At 35.8% G+C, this 22326-nt stretch overlaps 1 protein-coding gene across 2 annotated transcripts; it reads left to right on the plus strand.

Moving 5' to 3' along the window:
• The first annotated feature begins 9064 nt into the window (after nt 1-9064).
• On the plus strand, nt 9065-14007 carry LOC111994395 (transcription initiation factor TFIID subunit 15b). Of its 2 annotated transcripts, XR_002881079.2 has the most exons (7): nt 9065-9402; nt 9516-9639; nt 10269-10959; nt 11555-11705; nt 11780-11861; nt 13337-13548; nt 13670-14007. XR_002881079.2 is itself a non-coding variant. In XM_024026269.2 (6 exons), exons 1-6 carry the CDS (start codon nt 9150-9152, stop codon nt 13446-13448), a joined length of 1413 nt encoding a protein of 470 aa, XP_023882037.2. In that variant the 5' UTR covers nt 9065-9149; the 3' UTR covers nt 13449-13928. The 2 variants fall into 2 exon arrangements, 1 of the variants encoding a protein (XP_023882037.2); XM_024026269.2 differs by having other exon boundaries at nt 13337-13928.
• The last annotated feature ends 8319 nt before the right edge of the window (nt 14008-22326 follow it).

Below are 22326 nucleotides of genomic sequence, written 5' to 3' on the forward strand. Positions count from 1 at the left end.
GAGCTTACCAACGTGAAGGAAACCATGAAAACATGTGAGCAAGTATTCTACAACATGGGGTTCACTGGCACCGAGAATTCTTTTGGTGCGGTCATCTTCCAAGCTCGGAGGTTTAGATTCTTGGAAGGTTGGTTGGCGACTGTGAATGCCATCGGTCTTCCCAAGTCTTCCACATTTAGGGACCTCGACTAGATACCCTTGCCCAATGATCTGCCCGTTCAGGCCCCGACCCAGGAGCAGCCCAACAAGGAAGAGAGGAAGAGTGGGAAGGGGGTTGGTAAACACGAAGGGGGTGAAGAACAAGAGTGACAGAAAGGGAATAGGAATTAGGGAAGAGTAGGGATTAAGAGTGAGAGGTGTAAGGGTTAGAGGATTGGGTTGTTAAGGCAGCGTTTGAAGCTATACTTAGTAGAAGTGCAATGAAACCCACCAACAAATAAATTGGGAGCCCAAATTCATCGTCTCTAGTGGAAGCACCACTGGGTTTGGGTACCACAGATTACATTTTATTCTTATATCTTTTATGCTTAAAAAATTTCTAGAAAATTAAAAATCAATTGCTATGTCATCAATAAATTGTTTAAATTACAAGTTTTTGTAGTTTAAAATTATGCATAAAAATAGATTATATAGTAAATAATATCTGAATGACCTAAAATTTGACTTACGTATTAAGAATATAAAATACATGCAATTCAACGGTTAAATTTTCAAAATATGTAGCAGTATTTTTTTATTTATAGCAAAGTTATAGTTTTAAGTTACAACCAGTTTTGTAGCTAAACTTTATATTATTTCTATATCACACTCGTATCATAAAAGTAAAAATAAGAAAAGAGAGGGTGTGAAAAAACCAAATGGGTCATGATTTTCTATGTCAAAATCACCTTCTATTTGGGATGATCATCATCATCTTCTCTTCCTAGAAAAGAAAGAATCCTTAAAAACGCCATTGCTGATTGCTGACCTCGTTTTCATTTTTGGTATAAAAATGTCACTTGTCGAATCGGTTTTAGACAAATAAAAGTACTGTTGTCTATGTTGTCTTGACTCCAAAACTTAAAAGCAAGGTGGCAGTTCGGATCGAAAACTTGGAATATCGAGTCAAAGCTCAAAATTATTGGTACTGCAATCTAATCAAAAATAAAAAATCATCAAACTTTCTTAAGATCGGACGGCCCCAAAACATGTTTGTTTTTCATTGCAAAAATTCATGCTAATTTTTCTATTTCAAGTACTTATTTTTCAAACCAAGGCATTAAATTATTTATTTTACACTAAATTTTATTAAAATGTCATTTTTTAAAATTTTTATTTTTTCATGTACAAAAATTATTATCTACTCTCTTCTTTTATTCTCAAGATATAAAAATAAAATACAAAATTAAATACAAAATGAATAATGCAAGTGTAAATTTACACAGTACTATTAGTAACCATGTATTTTTACATAATTAGGCAAGACTTAGGTACAGTACTTAAATGTTATTCCTTAGATTTCTTTTTTCAGATTCTACTATGTAAATTTTTCCTCATGGAATAGAAGTGTATTTTTTAATTAAGTAGTCATGTAACTGAATCATAAGAAGGAAACCTAAGAAATAATACCTAAGGTACTATATCTAAATTTTTTCCTACACAATTTTACATAATTCAATATGAGTGAATTTTGAGCTTAGTTAACTAAAATAAAATATGGTACTAGGTTTTTTTATTATTATTAACAGTTTGCTATAATGTGCTCTTGATGTGATACACATTACGATGATGTGATATTAGATTTTTAATTTATTTTATTTTATTCTAACATTATCATAATCTAAAATATGAAATATATCACATAGCTCTCACATGGAGACTTAAACCTTGGCCCTTACCCCCCCACACCCCACAATCACTTATACTTATGGAGTGATCATCGCACTAAATGTATGTGGTGGTAAAACTATTTTTGTATTGAGATTAAATTAATATAAGATTACAATAATATAATATTACAGTATAATGTAACACCATGACAAACCAAACTTCTTTTAAAGCTCCCCTAAAAAAAAAAAAAGGCGAAAAATCCATTTTCATCCCTATATTTTCACATGATTCCCACTTTGGTCCCTATCTTTTATTTTCACTGTTTTTAGTCCCTATTTTAAAAAAAAAAACGCGTCTCGTTTTAGTCCTTTCCGTCAATGCCCTAACAATAAAGTCCTACGTGGCAGACATAACTATTAAAATAATAATAAAAAAATTTATTTTGGTATTAAAAAATGCCACGTCATTAAAAAAATTAATTTATTAATTTTAACTAAATAAAAAAATTTAAAATAAAAATAAAAACAAAAAATCACATGAATTGAGATTTAAGTATGTCTTGAACAAGAACACAAACCCAAATCTAAGAACACAAAATTAAAATCCAAAAATCACAAACCCAAAAAATAAGAACAGAAAATTAAACTATAGAGCCACATCAAATTAAACTTGAACAAGAAAATAAACATGAAAACAAAATTTAAAACTCAGAAAATTCCAAAGTCATAGTCATTTATTCCAAATTATTGAATTGAAAAACGGAAAACAGCAAGGACTAAATCTGAGTTTCAACCTTTTTCCCTTAAGGAATATCCCAAGGTTGTGGTTTAGGGATAGTCACAATCATACCTTGAAGCTCAGGAGTGAGAACAACCTGACAAGCAAGACGAGAATGCATGTTCATAACATGTGCACGCGAGCTTCTCTTCAAGATATACTCCTCGTCGTAGGTACAAGGTGGGAGCATGTTGAGCCAGTTTTTAGCGATGTTGACTTCACACTCAGCAGAACAAGCGTCGTTGTCTTCAAGTCTATGAGAGGCAGGGTCGATGAGACTAGTGTTTATTAAGGCTTTGAGAAAAGTCTAACCGGTTAGACCCACCACCTCATGCTTTTTCCCATATAGGTCCAGTGCTGTGAGCTTCACTATGCGATTTGAGACTTTGGAAGAGAATGGGAGATGGGCAGGATTAGAGATTTGGAGGGGTGGATTTGGGAGGAGAGTTATTTGTGATGTGGATCTTATGTTTAATTTTGTGATCTTATTTTTTTGAGTTATTTGTGATTTTTGGATTTTAATTTTGTGTTCTTAGATTTGGGTTTGTATTCTTGTTGTTTTTGTTCAAGACATACTTCGATCTCAATTCATGTGATTTTTTTTTAAATTTTTTATTATTTAGTTAAAATTAATAAATTAATTTTTTTAATGACGTGGCATTTTTTAATGCCAAAATAAAATTATTCATTATTATTTTAATAGTTCCGTTAGTGCCCTAATTGCAAAACACTAAAATGAGATGCGTTTTTCTAAATATGGACTAAAAGCAGTGAAAATAAAGATAGGGACTAAAGTGAAAATGTAGGGATAAAAATGAGTTTTTTGCCCAAAAAAAAAAAGCGTAAATGCACTTTTAGTCCCTACATTTTTTCTCGATTTCTATTTTGGTCCCTACATTTTCATTTTACCACTTTTAGTCCCTAAACCCAATTAACGTGTGACATTTAAGTCCTTACCGTCACCCAACTAACAGAAAATGCTGACGTGGCTGACGGCATAGTAAAATAATAATTAAAAAATCTATTTTGACATTAAAGAATTGCAACATCTACATCTAAATTAAAAAAATTAATTTATTAATTTTAATTAAATGAAAAAAAAATTAAATCCCAAAAATCAAACCCAGAAACCAATAGACTGTGTGGCGTAATTGAGTGTGGCGTGCAAGAACTTGTTCTTCATGTTCTTCCCATATCTAAGAACAATCAAATCCAGAACAAGAGTACAATCAAACTCAGAACAATGCAAAATTTCATACAAAATCCCTATCCTCCACCAAATCTCCAGAACATGAAAAAATTGTCAAACCCAAACCCACATAAAAAAACCAACCCAGAAAAATCATCAAACCTCCAACCCAAAAAAATGTCAAACCCAGAAACCTCCAACCCAGAACATGAACTTCATTCTTCATCTTCTTCTCCAAATCAAGACAAACCCAATTGACTAACCCACTCACAATCAATCTCAGCACAAAAAATTCCAACACAATCAACATTGAAACCTCTAGGAAATCAAACCCATAAATCCAGGAAAATATACAAATCCGCATAAAAATAAATATTAAAAAAAAAAAAAAAACAACAACAAACAAACAAACAAACAAACCCAGAATAGTTTGGGCAAAATCTCAGAACACATACAAACCTAGAACATCAAGGGCAAAAAAAAAAAAAAAATACAAAGAAACCCAAAATTCACCATCAACAACACCAAATCCGCTGTCAACAAACCCAAATCCACCATCAACAAACCCAAATCCACCATTAATAACTCAAAAGCACCAATGTTCTCTACCTTCGTTCTCCAGCGGAAAACTCCTCATGCAAAGCGACCTTGACCACTCCGATCCGGGGCTCCAACGCCATCGTTCTCCCTCACGTAGGTCGAGTTCATTTTTCCAATGAAATCCATTGTTCCCATCGTTTTCTCCGCATTAAGAGAGAACCTTGATCTGCTGCCCCACCAACCTAGGTCCACCCACAACACCACGACCCCACGCTGATGTCCACTATGACAACCCAAAATCTTAGATCGACCACCACCAAAACCCAAATCGCAACCTACACGTCTCGCTTCTCAAAACCTAGACCCAAATCAGTTATACTTCTTCTCCACAAATCAAAAACCCAAACCCATAGATTGGCTTTGCCGGCAACAGATTGGAGATGTTGGAGGTGGGTATGGCTTAACTGGTGTGAGGGAGATTTTTGCCTTGGTGGATTGGGTACATGCAGGAACAAGATTGGCCATGTTTGATAGAGAAATTTTCAATTTCAAACTTTCCAATGTTAACACAAAAAATCTTGCAGAATAAGGTTACAAGACTTATAAATGAAGTGATTTTCTTAATACCCAAATTGAAAAAAAGAAGCGTTTCTCTTGTCAATGATCAAGTTGAGGCAAAGAATCAAATTTGTGGACTCTGATGGCTTTGCAGACAAGGAAAACTGGGATTTGACTTCAAACCCAGACAGAATTCAACACCAAAAATGGGACTCAGCATAGACAACCAAAAAATGAGAAGACTTTACATTGATTTGAGATTTAGATTTGGAAGGTCTTAGCTTTTTTTGTACTAAATAGAGTAAAGAAAACAAAATATAAGGAAATTACAGATCAATCTGGGTTTGAGAAGTCCTAGGATTGAGTTTAATTTTTCTGGGTCTTGGGATTGAGTTTAATTTTGTTTTTTTGTTTAAATTGTAAAATGCCAAATAATATTTTTTTTAATAATATTTTAATCGCCACGTCAACGTCACGTCAGCTAATAGGGTGTTTCGTCTGCCACCTCATCTTTTCCCGTTAGTTGGCTGACGGTAAGGACTCAAATGTCACACGTTAATTAGTTTAGGGACTAAAAGTGGTAAAAATAAAATGTAGGGATTAAAATAGAAATCAGATCAAAATGTAGAGACTAAAAATGCATTTACGCAAAAAAAAAAAAAAAAAAAAAAAAAAAAAAAAAAAAAAAAAAAAAAAAAAAAACAACAACAACAACAACTTTTAAAGCACCACATTTTTTTAAGGTGTAAATGCACTTTTAGTTCCTACATTATGGATTTTTTCCATTTTAATCCCTACATTTTAATTTTACCACTTTTAGTCCCTAAATCAATTATCGTGTTCCATTTTGGTCCTTTTCGGTAGTGGGCCACTGGAATTTGCTTAGGTGGCAGACAGAACTATTAAAATAATAATAATAAATTTTATTTTACTATTAAAAATGTCACGTCAGCTTATAAATTAAAAAAATTTATTTATTAATTTTAACTAAATAAAAAAAAATAAAAACAGATAGTTTAAAAAAGAAATTAAATTAATTAAATCTCAAAATTCAAACAATCACACCACAACCAACCACAGTGTTCATCACAATCCCAAACCATAAAACCCTATCCCTAACCCTAGACCCAAACACCACCACTTTCCACTCCCTTAAACTCTCTCCCACCACCACACTCACATCCCAATCCACCACCTCCACTAGCTCTACCTCTCCCATCTCAAAACGACGCAGTCCTCCTCTCTTACCTCCGCATGGTATTGGACGGACCAGTTCGTTTCGAAATCAGAGCCGGGTTATGGAGGTGGAATCGGCTACAGCGTTTTACATTCCGTTCTACACTGGAGTTGCGGTGGGGAAGTATCTGTGGTCGAATTCGAGTGAGGAGGAATGCGATTGGGTTGGAGGTTGGGTGAAGAGAGAGAGATCGTAGATCTAGGTTTGCTTACACAAACAAAAATCTCTAAAGATCTCTTTCTCAGACCAAAATCTCCCTCTCTCTTTCATCTTTCTAAATCTCTAAAGCTCTAAAGTCTCTTTCTCAGATCATGGATTTGGAAAAATATCTAAAGCTCTCTCTCGGATCAATGGTTGTGAAGTGGTGGTTGGTCCGATGGTCAGTGGAGGTGGATCATTGGATGGGTTTGACGTTGGTGTGGGTTGTAGTGGCTTGATGGACTGATCGGTAATAGTGGAGGGGCTAAGGTTAGCGGTGGTTTGGATTTGGGTTTAAAGTGTATTTACCTCCAATCTCTCACAAATCGATGGGTTTAAAATTTCTGGGCTTGTTTACGGATGTCTCGAATTTGGGTTTGAAATTTATGGGTTTGTTTCTGGGTTTGATGTTTGTATGGAGGGTTTGATTTTTCGTGATGTTTTGGGTTTGCTAAAGATTGAGGGTTGGGTTTGGGTTTGTGTTCTTTGTGTTTTGAATCTTTGAAGGTCTTTGTATTTTGTAGGTCTGTGCCCTTTAATTTTATGTGTTCCATGTTGGCATGCTCTTGATTTTTTTTTTTAAATTTCCTCGGCAACCAAACATATTATTTGAGGAAGAATATGAACATGTTCTTCATGATGATTGGGAAGAGCATAATGTAAATAATTTTTTTAATTTAATTAATTAAATTTCTTTTTTAAACTATCTGTTTTTAATTTTTTTATTTAGTTAAATTTAATAATTTTTTTTTTTAATTTATAAGTTGATGTGGCATTTTTAATAGTAAAATGAATTTTTTTTATTATTTTGGGATAATTACACATAACCTACCTGTGGTTTGGGCGAAAATCACTTTGCCTACCCATGGTTTGAAAAGTGTCACTTAACCCACCTGATGTATATTCCATTTGTTTTCCATATCTCACCTCTGTTAAAATCATGGGTAAATAAGTATTTTTGCTCATATTTTATATCTCTCTCCTCCCAAAAAAAAAAAAAAAAAAAAAAAAAAATTTTTGCTCATATTTTATATCTCTCTCCTCCCAAAAAAAAAAAAAAAAAAAAAAGACACTAAAACAAGAGAAAATAAGATCAAAAAATGCAATTTGTAAGAATTTAGAAACTTGTCTCAAGAACTCCAATAAATCACAAACTATATTTTTGTAACACACTCAAAAGAAAATAACACAAAAGGAAAATTTTACTCATCACATTAACTTATTTTCTTCTCAGTACATTAATTTATTCCTCACACAGACACACAAACACAGAGAGAGAGAGAGAGAGAGAATATCATAGTGAGACACGGAAGCAGTGAACCCAACCCCTGAGCTTGAAATCGACCTCACCGATCTCACTAACCTCACTCTGTTGTACGTCTTTCACTCTCCGAGACACATAAAAATTTATTCCTCACACTTTTTCTGCCCTTCTCTCTCTCTGTTCTGTCCATGTCTCTCTCATCTCTCACACTGCAGTTCAAATTGTCGATAGCTTTAGGTCGTGGTGGCTTGGGTGATGACTGTGGAGGAGCACAAGTTGGCTGTGTTGGTTGGGTATGGGTTTTGAGGAGGAGCACAGTGTTGGATTAGGTTTGGGTTTTGAGGAAGAGCATGACGTTGGGTTGGATCTGGGTTTTGCCAAATGTCATCGTAATCGACTCTCCCATGTCAGCCAAGTCTATCTCAGTGGCAATGGCAACGGCAAAGGTGACGGCAGAGGCTAGAAGACTAACGGCGATGGCTTGAATATTGGTTGTTTTTGGGTTTATATCGCGTGGGTCTTGGGTTTAGATCAATGTTTCTGTGGTTTCTTGGTTTGATCGATGGTTATATTGTGTGGGTTGTGGGTCTTGGGTTTGATCGATATTTCTGGGTTTTGAAGATTGGTCTTAGGTCGTGGTGTTTGATTAGCAGTGGTGGCTGGTGATTTGGTGGTGGGTTTGGCAGTAGCAATGGGTGTGGATCTTGGTGGTTGTTTGTGGTTCTGTGGGTTGGAAATTTTGTTGGAATTTTTGGGTTTGTGATGTGTTAATGATGCAGTGGTGGTGGTAGGTGATTTGTGGGTTGTTGTGGTTCGGTGGTGGTGGCCGGTGTTATGGTGTTTTTTTTTTTTGGGTGTGGATTTTGTGGTGTTTCAGTGGTAGTGGTGGTGATGGCTTTGGTGGGTTCTTCATGTTCAAAATTTGTTTGAATGGAGAGAGAGATAAATACCAATTTTTGATCTTGTTTCTCATGCATTTTTGTTCTATTTTTTGTTTTGGGAGGAGAGAGATATAAAATGTGAGCAAAAATACCTATTTACCCCTAATTTTAACAAAGGTGGGTTACAAAAAACAAACGGAACATACCTCAGGTGGGTTAAGTGACACTTTTCAAACCACGAGTAGGCAAAATCATTTTCGTCCAAATCACAAGTGGATTATGTGTAATTATCTCTATTATTTTAATAGTTCTGTCCGCCACCTAAGAAAATTCCGGTAGCCCACTACCAAAAAGGACCAAAATGGAACACGATAAATGATTTAGAGACTAAAAGTGATAAAATTAAAATATAAGAACTAAAATAAATAAAAAATCAAAATATAAGAACTAAAAGTGAATTTACGTTTTATTTTGTTTTGTTTTGTTTATTTGTTTTTATTTTATTTTATTTTTAATCTTACTTGCTATTTATTTAAAGGAAAAATAAAAATAAATAAAGGAGCTCATTTGAGAAAAAAATATCTTTCTTCTGTTCGCTATATAAAACCCATACCACATTGGTGTGTGTTTACAACTTTAGCCTAATCTATCACACTCTTCTGACAAACCCTAGATCTCTTTCAAGAACCCTAGATCATGTCTGGGATGTACGGACAGGAAGCCGGCGAGGCCGCTCCTCCACCGTATGGAGCTAGCGGCGGTGCCGGAGGATATGATGGCGGTGGCTATGGCGGTGGTGGAGGTTATGGAGCTTCTGGGGCCTATGCTGGTGGATATGGAGGTGGAAACAGTGATGGTGGTCGTGGAGGTCGCGGAGGAGGAAGAGGCGGTGGAGGTTACAGTGGTGGTGGAGGCGGAGGTGGAGGCGGCGGAGGATTCGGTGGTCGAGGTATCTAATTTTTTGTTATTTCGTCTTTTTGTCCATTTCTGATTGATTTGTTGTAGAATTAGGGTTAGGGTTAGTGGCTTGTTGCTTATTGTTTGATTGGATCTTGGTTGCAGGAGGAGGTGGCGGTAGGTATCAAGGAGGAGATCGTGGTGGCCGAGGCAGTGGTGGAGGCGGTGGCAGAGGAGGTGGCCGTGGTGGTAGCGGTCGAGACGGTGATTGGCTTTGCCCTAATCCTAGGTGAGTATTTTCCTTCTTTGATTCTGATTTAATGCTATTTGTTTGGGTTTTTACTTTTTTTTTTTTTATTATTATTTCTTTTAATTTTTTTAACACCTAGAAAGTTTTAGGGTTTGAACATTTGAACTTAATTTCTTGGTTTGTTGGGGCTCTGTTTCATTTTTTATTACAAACTGTCTGTGTTACTGAATTGAGTATATTCTTTATCTGATTCTGATTTATTTTTATGAGTTTGGGTTTTTATTTTTTTAACACCTAGAAAAATATATGTTTTGAACATTTGAACTTAATTTCTCGGTTTGTTGGGCCTCAGTTTCTTTATTACAACTGTAAGTGTTATTGAATTGAGAATGGTAATAAAACATATCTTACTTGTTATATTTGTGTATGTAGAAAGATTGGCTTTGCCCTAATCCTTGGTGAGTATTTTCTTTCTCTGATTCTGATTTACTTCTATTTGTTTGGGTTATTATTTTTTAACATCTAGAAAGATATGGGTTTTGAACGTTTGAAATTAATTTTTTGGTTTGTTGGGCCTCGGTTTTAGTATCACAAATTGACTGTGTTATGGAATTGAGAATGGTATGTATGTGTATGTTGTTTTTGATGAGTGGTAAATGTGTATGCAGCTGTGGGAATATGAACTTTCAAAGAAGAACTGAATGTAACAAATGTGGTGCACCCTCTCCGGCTGGTGGCGGTGATCGTGGTGGTAGTGGTGGTGGTGGTTACAATAGAGGTGGTGGCGGATATGGTGGTAGTCGAGGTGGTAGTTATGATGGGGGTAGAGGTGGTGAATATAATGGAGGTAGAGGTGGTAATAATGATGGTAGAGGTGGAAGTGGCAATAGGGGTGGTTCTTATGGCAAAGAAGAAGGTGGCTATGGTCAGGCTCCACCAGCGGCACCACAACCTTATTATGGAGGGGCTGGTGGGAATTATCCAACGCCACCTTACAACTCATATGCTGGAAATGCTAATTATGGAACGGATGCGGTTCCTCCACCTACAAGCTATTCTGGTGGGCCTACATCTTATCCACCTTCTTATGGTGGACCCCCTGCAGGAGGTTATGGTAGTGAGGGTCAGGGTGATGTAAGGAGTGGCAGTCGGGGTGGCCCACCAAGTGGATATGATGGTGGGCGTGGTGCTGGTGGTCGAGGTGGTTATGGTGGTGCTTCTGCTGAGGCCCCAGCTAAGATAAGGCAGTGTGATGGGAATTGTGGTGATACTTGTGACAACTCTAGAATCTACATATCAAATTTGCCGCCAGATGTGACAACTGAAGAACTAAGGGAACTTTTTGGAGGCATTGGACAAGTAATATACTACATCTTTTCTTTTGAACTCCTTGCATTTAAGTTTTTATTGCTTAATTTTGAAGTTAGAGATTATTGTCCATCTGTGTGCCCTTTGCAGAATATGTGTAAATCATTGTCTGTATTCGGGTGTTGTTTTTGAGTCTACTTTATTATTTTATATAACAGGAGGATGATTTGACCTTGAAATTATCAAACCATGTAGTTTACTTTCCTCTAACCTCATTTTATTAATGTATATGATGAAAATACTATCAAATCTGATTAACTTAAAAAAATTACAATCTTGGTTTTTTGTTAAAAAAAAATTGCCGTCTTGGTTGTGTATGGATGAAGATGAATGTGCTGGATTTCCATCTGTCTCAATTGTGATGGAATGATAGTGGAAAAGGGATTTTAGTGTGATGAGTCTGAAGTTTTGGCATTTCCTACCTGAGGGTAATAATGGACAGGAATCTAATGATCCACGTGCCAAGAGCCTTATAGCTCAATTGGCCCCTTCTGGTGTTTCCAATGGAGGCATCCAGGGTTCCAATTCCCCCACCCCCAACTATTTGATGTATCAAAAAGAAATCTAATGATCCAATGTTACTTAGGTTGGAAGAATTAAGCAAAAGCGAGGATATAAGGATCAATGGCCATGGAATATAAAAATATATACAGATGAGATGGGAAACAACAAAGGCGATGCAGTTTTGTCCTATGAAGATCCGTCTGCTGCGCATTCAGCTGGCGGTTTTTACAATAGTACTTACCTTTAAACTTTTTTGTGATATCATCATTTTATTAGTAGTGTTCTTACCAGGAGCCTTGCTTCACAGATTATGATATGAGGGGTTTTAAAATCAATGTTGCGATGGCTGAGATGTCTGCACCAAAGGCTCCCCCTGCCTATGACCAGCGGTACCTCCCTGACCATTGTCCTCACTTTATTTTTACATGCAATGTTGGAATGAGATGTTTGGTACTGTGTAGTGCCATGTTATTGAGATATCTGCTACTGCATGAGAATTGTGTTTTCTCATGTAATCTTGATGTTATGAGTCTGATGATGCATTGTTGATTCTCTTTATGATCATCAATGACTGATTAATGTGGGTCCAGCTGTCACGGGTTAAAATTGTTTGCCAATTGTAATGTTCATTTTTACCAAGGTTGCATGCTTTTTCTCAGGACAGGGTTACCATGGTTGTTAGTGCTCAAATAGTTACATTTTGTTCTGAAGTGCTTGTGGTGATATATTGTAATAAGGTCTTATTGTTTTGTTCTAGAGAATATGTTGCTTTACATCAGTTGTTGAAAGTGGGATCTTACTCTTGTTCTCACACAATTGGGCCATACATATGTGTGTGTGTGTGTGTGTATTGAATTATAATTGGGACATACCATTTAAAGATTATTCTTTGGGCAATAGCCTCTGTTTTTTTATCTTTACCTAGCAGAGACTTTATTGTATTTCTTATAGTCTTTGGGAAGCAGTTGCAATGTTGCTGCTGGTTGGTTTTAGAATGCTATGAGATCCTGTTGACGAAAGTTATTGATTGTACATTGAAATATATGTATGTAATGCAAAATAGGAGTTCAAAAACAATGAGAGGCTTGCAATTTCTACATTTATATATATATATATATATGTGTGTGTGTGTGTGTTTGTGTGTGTGTGTGTAAATGAATATGAGACGTATAAGACAAGAAGGTCTGATTTGCATATTGCTTTTACTCCGTGTCCTGTTTCGTTTTCTAGTTTAGAAAATTTAACTTGGGAACATCATCTCGAAGAAAGATTTGTGATTTTTCAAATTGCCTTTTTATAAACTGTTGAGAATTTAAACCTGAATAAAATAAAGGGAGGGGATATATTATGAGGTCAGTAAATTAATGACCTTTGTCTTCTAAAACTTGACAACTATTTTAGGACAACAAAAAATCGAATATGGGAGAAACAAAATGGGACAAAAGGGTGTATGTTTTACTTCTACCATCAATTGCCAATCTTTTTGTTTTTGTCCTTTTTTTTAATGTGAGCATCTGATTCATCAAGAAATTGAAGAAAGTGGCTCAAAATGGTTGAGAAACATTCTGATAGATGGAGAAATGGTTGGGGAATTTATATCATTGTAGGAGAAAATAACTACTGAAGTTTTGGTTTTTTAGATAATTAGGGTCTCTTTCTCTCTCTCTCTCGCGTTGGGTATGTATATAATTTGACAAAGAAATGTTTTTTCTCCCAGCATCTCTTCACTTATATTTATTTGCACTTCTATGTAAGCAATACAAATAGCATGTTTCAATACTTCAGTTTAGTTGACTGGTTTAACAGCCGCTCAAAATTTTATGTTTTTATGGATTGTATCATTTACCTATAATTTGTGCAACAGGGGTGGTGGTCGAGGTGGCTATGGAGGCGGAGACAGGCGCAGGGATAATAACAGAGATGGGTCTGGGCCTGACAGACATCACTATGGTGGAAACCGATCGCGTCCTTACTAAAAGAGAACCGCAGCATAAAGCCTTTTATGTAACTAAAAATTATGGTCTGAGAGATTTTATTATGTTGCTATGGCAGGATACTTGAACTGGAGACTAAGAGGTAGGTTGTTCATTTACTCTGAGCAAGACCTCTTTTCTCCCTTTCCCTTCGTTCGCCGCTAACTGGAGGGGTTTTTATCTTTAGACATGGGATTGATTTTAATTGTGTGAATTTTTTATAGAGGCAAGTGGATAATCTCCAAATTGCTTGCTGCTAAGGTAGGTTCATATTTTCAGGTGAGTGCTGCTTTTTCAAAATTGTGCTATAATCCTTAACTGGAATTTGAGCCAAGTGTCATTTTGTGGATTTGGTTGCATCTCTGGCATGTCTAATGTGACATCAATACAAGCATGTAAATGCATGTCCTGACTACATTAATAGGCCATTTGTAAGTTTTGGCTAGACAAATTTTTGGAATATTTATTTGTTGTTTGGGTGGAGCCTAATTGTGCCACTGTTTCTAGCATTTTGCTAAAGGTGGCTAAAGTTTATGTGGTTCATTTGTTTCCACTTTGTAAATATTTGATCCACTATCTTGAATTGTGGATGTGTCGAGCAAGTTGAACAAGAAGAGTGGTCACTTGCATTGGAGGTGATTAGGTTGGTTTTAAGGTCTGCTAATTTTGTGAATGTTTTGGAGATGATTTCTTTTTTAAGCAACCTAAATGAGATTCTCTTAATTAACCAAACCAATTAAACATATATGAATTCCAGCTTCAAGGCTTCCCTCCCCCCCACCCCCCCAAAAAAAAAGAAAAATAGAGGCATTATTCTGATGACCTGTTTGTGGGAATTAGCAACTAAAGAGGTTGGATATCGAGCATTAAGAATGGCCTTGTATGAGAACTTTATTGTTATATTTGCTGTCACTATGCCTGCAAGTTTTGTGGATTCATCCTCTTATGGATATCTTAAGGAATCACCAAATTTCTGTGGATTCTATTGGGTTTGCCACATGTTTTAAGTAGTAATTAATGATATATAAGAATACCCAGTATCAGCACTAGCATGCAAAGCCACTGATTTTCAATTAGTTTTGGAGAAATATCTTATCATGACATCCTCCATTGTCGTAGGCTTTGTTCTGCAGTTGAGAGTCAATCTTTTGGTTCCATTACTCTAATGGAATGTTGCTTCTAGCAAGTTTAATAAAGTAAATGTTGTAAATCCACATTGCAAGCTATTTTTGCTGTGCTAGGTGGCAATACTGGCAAATTCATGAAGATGCATTTCTTTTTAATTCTGCTGTCGTCAATTGATACTTTTCAATTTCCTTGGGTTTGAAGTTTAATAGCCTGATCAATGCTAAAAAGTAATAATTGGTTCCTAATTGAATGTATTTATTTCTAGTATCTGCTATCCTTGAGTACACTTCCTATTATTTGGTTTGGTATTTTGTTTTTGGGAAACATTTTTGGTTTGTTCTATAGGAGTCGCTAGGTGTTGTGATTTATTTTGATCTTTAATTTTGAGTACTGTAGTAAAGGGGGGGGGGGTGTCTTTGATAAAATGAAACTCATATTTCGGTCACTTTGGAGAGGTGGTGGTGCTACTGATCAGCAGTGTTAGTAGTCAATCTTCTATTAATCTACCTTTAGTTTTCACTTGAGAATTGTCTCTCCGACTAGCCTAGCAGCGTGAAGTGGATTCGGTGGATGTACGCACGCACTGGAGGCATTTTAACATCTTCAGGGCTGTGAGTTAGCTAAAATTCTGCTTTAGATTTCTTTGAGTTTAAGTAGCGTGCTCAAGAAACACAGTGATCATTGTATCTTGTGGGAAAATTTTTTTTTTTTTGGGTGTGAAGATATAAACTCCCGTATCACTTGTATTTAAATTGTATGTTTTTGATTTGCTGAGGTAGTATTTCTAAGGAGTTATCTGCATATATAACGCCTAGCCATCTTCAAGAAGTGCAACTTGAACGCTAGTACCCGATGGGTTATTAGCTGGACATAAGGAAAATAAAAATTATATTGGCATTCGGTACTAAATTAATACATGAGAATAAAAATACGTCCGTCGTCCCATTTTGTTTATTATGTTTAGAAACGTGGTCTATTGCACAGTTTTTTATTTTTATATATTACTAACTATTATAAAAGGGTGAGCAACTCTATCTACGTGTGATTTGTTTGGGTGGGCAATTAAGTTTTATAAGACAATAAAAATCCCCACAACACTTATCTTCTCTCGATACTTAAGTTCAATTATATCTGTTGTAAGTTTTTGTAATTACTTACTTTTTTTTTTTTAATTTAAAATATATGTTGAATATAAAAGGTATTTGACAAATTTAAAATAAAATAAATATTTATTTGTTATACAAATTAAATAGATTGTGCTAAGTAGATCATTTTGGGTTGACACAAATAAATTGGTGTGTTAAACGTGTCTATTACGAGTTACGCAGGTTGACTCACTAATGACACGCTTTTTTTCGTGTCACTTTCGAGTTGATCTGTTTATAATTCAAACTCATTAAGATCCAGTCTTAACTTGAAAAAATTCGTATCGGGCTTATGTCATATTCGTAGATTGGGTTGAGCATTGATAGCTCTAGTCGTTTGTAGGTGCAATTTGTATATATATGGCTCAAAGAGAAAGGGAGAGAGGGTTGTAGGTTTGTAAGGGGGAGAGGGTTGGTTTAAAGAATGGAAAGAGACTATTATTTGACTTACTTTGGTAAAGATTGTGGGTGGGTGTGAGTTTCTTAGAAGTTGAGAAAGAAATAGAGGGCCAAGTGTGAGGGATCGTGCCCGATCTATTTTGGATTGATTGGTTTGGCGGTCATGTTATTGTCTATCAAAATGGAGATTTGATTGATTACATTTTCTTTTTATAAGAGAGTCGTCACTTTTTTATTTATTATAAAAAAAAAAAACATAATTGAAAAACTCATCATTTTATTGATTTGAGAATTAATGTACATTGATTATAAGAAATTACATGGTTTTAATCCTGGATACAATTTAAGATAAAATATATGACTTTGTTTCTTAGTTATAATTTAGAGATTGAAAATTACATGAATAAGTACTAACCCTTGATTTAAACTCGGAAGTTATGTTACAAGATGGGAAAGTGTTATGCACTCGCCTTGCTCGGTGAAACTGGTATTCTAGACTATGGTGATCAACGTTCGTATCTTATGATCCAACATATTATCAATCAATTGCATGTTCATTACTTGGCTTGAATTTAATGTGTGTACATGTGATAAACTATAATTCCATTTATTAATCATTACATTTGAATTGAAAAATAAATTCTAATAAATGTGTGTAAATTGTGATATCCTAGATTCAAATAATCGGAAAAATTATGAAATTAATATGTTTTTCATATTTTGGATATGGATTTAAGATCAAAACTAGTGTCATGTATGAACATGTGATGAACATTCAAGAATATGTGAAGAACGCATATAAACAACATTCAAGTATATCAAGACCATTCAAGCATATTCAAGTAATTTAAATAATCAACTAGAATGATTTAATCTTAAATTAATATTATAAAAAAATGAAAAAAAAAAAATTGAGGAAAATGGATTATACTTGTATGCAAGATTCACATGTTGGAAAATGAGGCTTTTGGTAGAGGTTTTAAGGGTGGAGTAGAGAAGAAGAACTACCAGAGAGAGTGAGACTCACTCAATATCTTGATTCTCAAAAAGACCAAGATATAACAAATCTAATTCTATTTCATTAGAACTCAAGAAGAGAGAAGAGATGATGTTTTTGTGTCTTTTGAAATGGAAAAGAGGGGGAGGAGGGGAGAGAGTTTATATAGTAGTGGTAGAGAAAATATGAATGGAAGAGCATTCAATGAGAGTTGACAAAGGATGAGAGAAAATCATAAACCTAGACCCAATTTTAGAGTTAGAGAAGGCTAGTGTATTAAATTCGGAGGTTGGTGGGAGTCGGAGGGGGCGACCTAGAGACTAGATTAAAATAACTGGTAGGTGAGTAGAGCCACCAAAAGAGAAAGGGCTATCATCGGGTCAGTGGTGGTAGAGTGAGCTGTCGTGGACGTTGGTTGTAGAGCATGATGATATATTATGATCCTAGTATCCTACATGGATCCTGTAACAACCATCAGAGCCAACTTTAAAAAATTATATCTTACTCATTTCTGATCGAAATTGTCTCATTTTTGTGTCCAAATTAAAGCCCAAGATGTATAGTTTTTAGAAAAATTAACCTCACTCATAAATTCAAAATTTCTTGAGATATATTAATGAAATAGTGAACATATGTCATTTGTTAGAAAATAGTTTCAGCACAATTAACATTAATAAGCCCTAATTACTTCAATTTTAGAATTAATTAACCCCAAGTCATGACATAATTATCCAAATTAAAAATATAATTATATCAATTACTCATTGAATAATTAATGTTTGACTATCTTATTAATCAAGTGTGCGCAACCTTACCATAAGTTGTAGTCTTAGCTAATTGCATTATGATACGTTATTAATTTCAAATTGAGTATAATTATAACCAATCGAAGTTAATTGTTCATAATCATATATAGTCGGACTTAATATGCATCTCATTCTCGGCTATTAAAACTTGATTTAAGGATGACTTTCAATTCGATGGTCTGATTAAGACTTATAACTAGTCAATTTGATCGTTACATCATCAAGATTTCTTTGATGAAATGAAATTAAGGATCTAATGGCCAAACTTAAGATGATTATCTCTAAGGTAAAATTACTCTTTAACTCTCTATATAAAGTTAAATGCGGGTTGCAAAATGGAGTGTCTACACCAGACAACAATGGGTGTTGATTTGTGGTTTAACATTCTTAACTCATTACAATACATGTATTTCTCTCTCTAAAACTCTATTCTCTATGGGTTGATTTGATTTCTTATTCTTTTTTGTTTTGTTGCTTCAATTTTTATTTTACTAATAGAAAACAATGCAAACCTTAATAAAATGCATGTATAAAAACATTTGTATAAAACTAAAAATTCAACAACCACTACATATTTCTTCATCAAATATTTAGGCAATTAAAAATTGAAGCAACGAAACAAGAAAGACTGACAAAAATTTGACAACCACTATATATTTTTTCATTAAACATATAGGTAGTTAAAAATTGAAACAATGAAACAAAAAAGAATAAGAAATCAATCTAAAAAAAAAAAAAAAAAAGGGGAAATCAATCAACCCCTAGAGAGAACTTTAGAGAGAGAAATACATGTATTGTGATAGGTTGAGAAAGCCAAACCACAAAACCAACACCCTTTGTTGTTCGGCCCTTTATTTCTCTCCCAACTTTCAAGAAACCTAAACCCACCCACAATCTCCACCAAAGTGAAACAACAGTCTCTTCCTATGCTTTAAACAATCCTCTTCCTTACAAACCTACAATCCTCTTTCCTTCTATCTCCAAGCCTTATCTCACTAAATCAGTATGAATTGCACTGGCGCCGTACACGCACTTATCACTCACACACACACACACTCTCTCTCTCTCTCTCTCTCTCTCTGTAGAAATTTCTTGCTCTTTGCCTTGTGCATCTAGCTTGAGCTTTTCTTTCCCATAACAAACATTAAGGAGTTAAGTAACTAGGAGATAAGTGTTGTGGTTTTTATTATTATTTATTTATTTTTTTGTCTTTTAAATTGAATTGCTAGCCCAAACAAAATACGTGAAACTGAGTTTTTGCCCACCAAATTGAACAAACCAAATGTTATTGTAGATTTGTCTTTGCTTTTTTTTTTTAAAAAAATTATATTTTTTAATATTTAATGTAGGGGTGTTGGGCCTGAAAATTCGTTATGTATTTGGATTTTGGGCCTATGGCCCAAGCTAAGGACACCATCTCATTCGAGGAAGAAGAATCTTTGTTTAAAGAAAGTGTGATGGTAAGTAGAAAGGTTATCTTCATCCACAATGACTCAGTGGGATGAGCCGAGGACAAATACATCCACAACAAACCAAGGCTAAAGTCCGAAAAGGTTACTTGCCAACTAAAGGTAATGTTCCAGGTAGATCTGTTGGTGTAGGTTAGTATGGCAAGGACATCCGATAGGAAAGCACTCAAGAACATCTAAGGGGAAAGTTGCCTCCGCATTAAATGCATTACACCTAACTCCCTGGCCACATTAATGTGGAGGTGATACCTGAATAATATATTTCAGCCTTATAGCTACCAAATAGAGATGAGTGAAAAGGGGATGATGAGACAAGTATCAAGACCAACCATCTAGCAAGCACGTGAAAGATAGGGATGAAAAGGAAAAGGAGTATAAAAGAAGATGGAGGTAACGAGAAAAAGAGGCATCAAAAAAGGAAGGGTGAAGCACTGTAGCAATTTAGAACCAAACTTGTAACCCCATCCAAGATCATTATATAAGAACCAGTCTCCTCGGATATTGCTGAGGATATTTATTACTCATCCTACAATTGTCCATCTTCATTCTTTCACCATCAACCTACTTAATTTGTTGCTTGATTAACTAAAACCCTGTTTTCTAACCCATTTCTCTACAAATTCATTGTTTTGAGATTTTTGGGCTTAAGTCCATTCCTATCTTTGGGTTAGGAATTCAAATCTGATCCTTACAATTGGCGCTATCTGTGGAAAAGTCTAGTGTTTCAGTAATTCTAACTTTCAACAATGGTAGGTTCAGGTTCACATCAGGCGGAATTTATGAGATCTCAGCCCCATGATCTCAGCCCCATGATCATTTTCGCGCTTTTAAGCGGCAACAAGACCAGGAGAGAAGTGTACATACTACCCATACTAGTAGAAGCCAGGCTAAGGGTAAAAGCCATGTCTCTCAGGAAGAAAATGCTAGAAACATGCAAAAGGAGATTGATCACTTAAGGAGAAGCCTACACTGTGAACGACGTAGGCAAGCCTCACGAGACCCTTACTTCTCTTCTGATGATGAGAAAGATTTCAACTACAAACGCAGATCGAGAACTCCCCCTAGTGAGACTTTCTCATATGACAAGGATTATCATCATGGGCGGAGGGATAGAAAGTCATCTTCAGTCAGCCTGGGAAATGATGCTGTGAATAGAGCGCTCAATCATATTTCTAGGTCGCCTTTTACACGTTGGATTAAGAGAGGGAAGCTTCCTCAGCGGTTTTCTCAACCCACGTTCACCCTGTACAACAGAAGAACAGATCCTGTGGAGCATGTTAGCCATTTGAATCAGAGGATGGTTGTACACTCTAGGAACGAGCCTTTGATGTGTAAGGTATTCCCATCCAATTTGGGGCCTGTGGCAATGAGATGGTTTGATAGTCTGAAGGCAGCTTCCATTTATTCTTTTAAGGAACTTACTCAGGCGTTTAGATCTCACTTTGTAACATGCAGAAGGGTTGCTCGGCCTTTAGCCTCTTTGTTATCAATGTCCATTAGAGGAGAAACTTTGAAAACTTATTCGAACAGGTACTAGGAAACATTCAACGAGGTTGATGGGAACTTTGATGACGTAGCCATTAGCACTTTCAAGCTCGGCTTGCCAACCGAGCATGATTTAAGAAAGTCTTTGACTGGAAAACCTGTCAGCGGTATACGCCAGCTTATGGATCAGACTGACAAGTACAAGAGGGTGGAAGAGGACCAACAACAGGACAAGGAAAAGGCCAAGGTTGGAAAAAATACTGTATTCAGAGATCCAGTACATCAAGTGTTGAAAAAAATAAAGAACGAACCATATTTCAAATGGCCAAACAAGATGAGTGGAGACCTCTTAAGGCGTAATCAAAGTCTTCATTGTCAGTACCATCAAGAACGAGGACATACTACTGAGGATTGCCGTACATTATGGAATCATTTGGAACAGCTGGTTAAGGAAGGAAGGTTGCAGCATCTCTTATGTCACCTAAGCAGGCAGAGAGATCAGTCAAGGTCTGGGACTTAGGAAAATGCTTCTTCGAGGCCTCCCTAGGCACCATCAATGTTATCTTTGTTGCACTAGGGAGGACTGGTTCCCAACCCTCTAGAGTGATGTCTGTAGCTTGATTTCCAGCCGATGACATAAATTCTGGATCGAAAAGGCACAATGTAGAAGTCCAACCTTGAGTTTTTCGAATGAAGATAAGGTAGGAGCTATCTAGCCACATGATGATGGTTTGGTGGCAACTCTCAAAATATAAGGGTATGACGTAAAGAGGGTGTTGGTGGATCAAGGCAATGGTGTAGAGATCATGTATCATGATTTATACAAGGGGCTAAACCTAACAACGGAGGATTTGACAACGACGGAGTTCTCGGCCTCAGTTAATGATGGTTTATAGCAATCAAAGTCTACGGAGTTACCTGCTAACATGCAGACTAAGGAGACTAAATGTGAAGATCTTGAGAGATTTGCCATAAGTGATGATCCAGAGAAGTTTTTCTAGGTTGGTGCTTAGTTACCATTTCAGGAAAAGGGAGAATTGGTGAAATTCCTTCAAGAAAACATTGATGTATTCGCTCGAAATGCCTACGAAGCCCCAGGCATGAATCGAGCTTCATATGTCACCATCTGCATGTTAATCCCTCTGTCATGTCTAAGAAGCAACTAGCTCAGCGTTCATCCAATGAGCACTTTGATGCTGTCAAGGATAAGGTGACAAAACTTAAACAAACGGGGGCTATAAAAGAAGTTTTTTATCTAGAGTGGTTGGCCAACACAGTGGTGGTAAAAAAGAAGATAGAGAAATGCCGCGTATGTGTAGATTTTACATACTTGAATAAGGCCTGCCCAAAAAACCCTTTCCCTATGCCTCGGATTGACCAACTGGTGGATGCGACGGTAGGCTATCCTCGGATGAGCTTTCTAGATGCTTTTCAAGGATATCATCAGATACT

The sequence above is a fragment of the Quercus suber genome, unplaced genomic scaffold, assembly GCF_002906115.3.
Source record: "Quercus suber isolate HL8 unplaced genomic scaffold, Cork oak 2.0 scaffold_135, whole genome shotgun sequence".
In the NCBI taxonomy this organism is placed as follows: Eukaryota; Viridiplantae; Streptophyta; class Magnoliopsida; order Fagales; family Fagaceae; genus Quercus; species Quercus suber.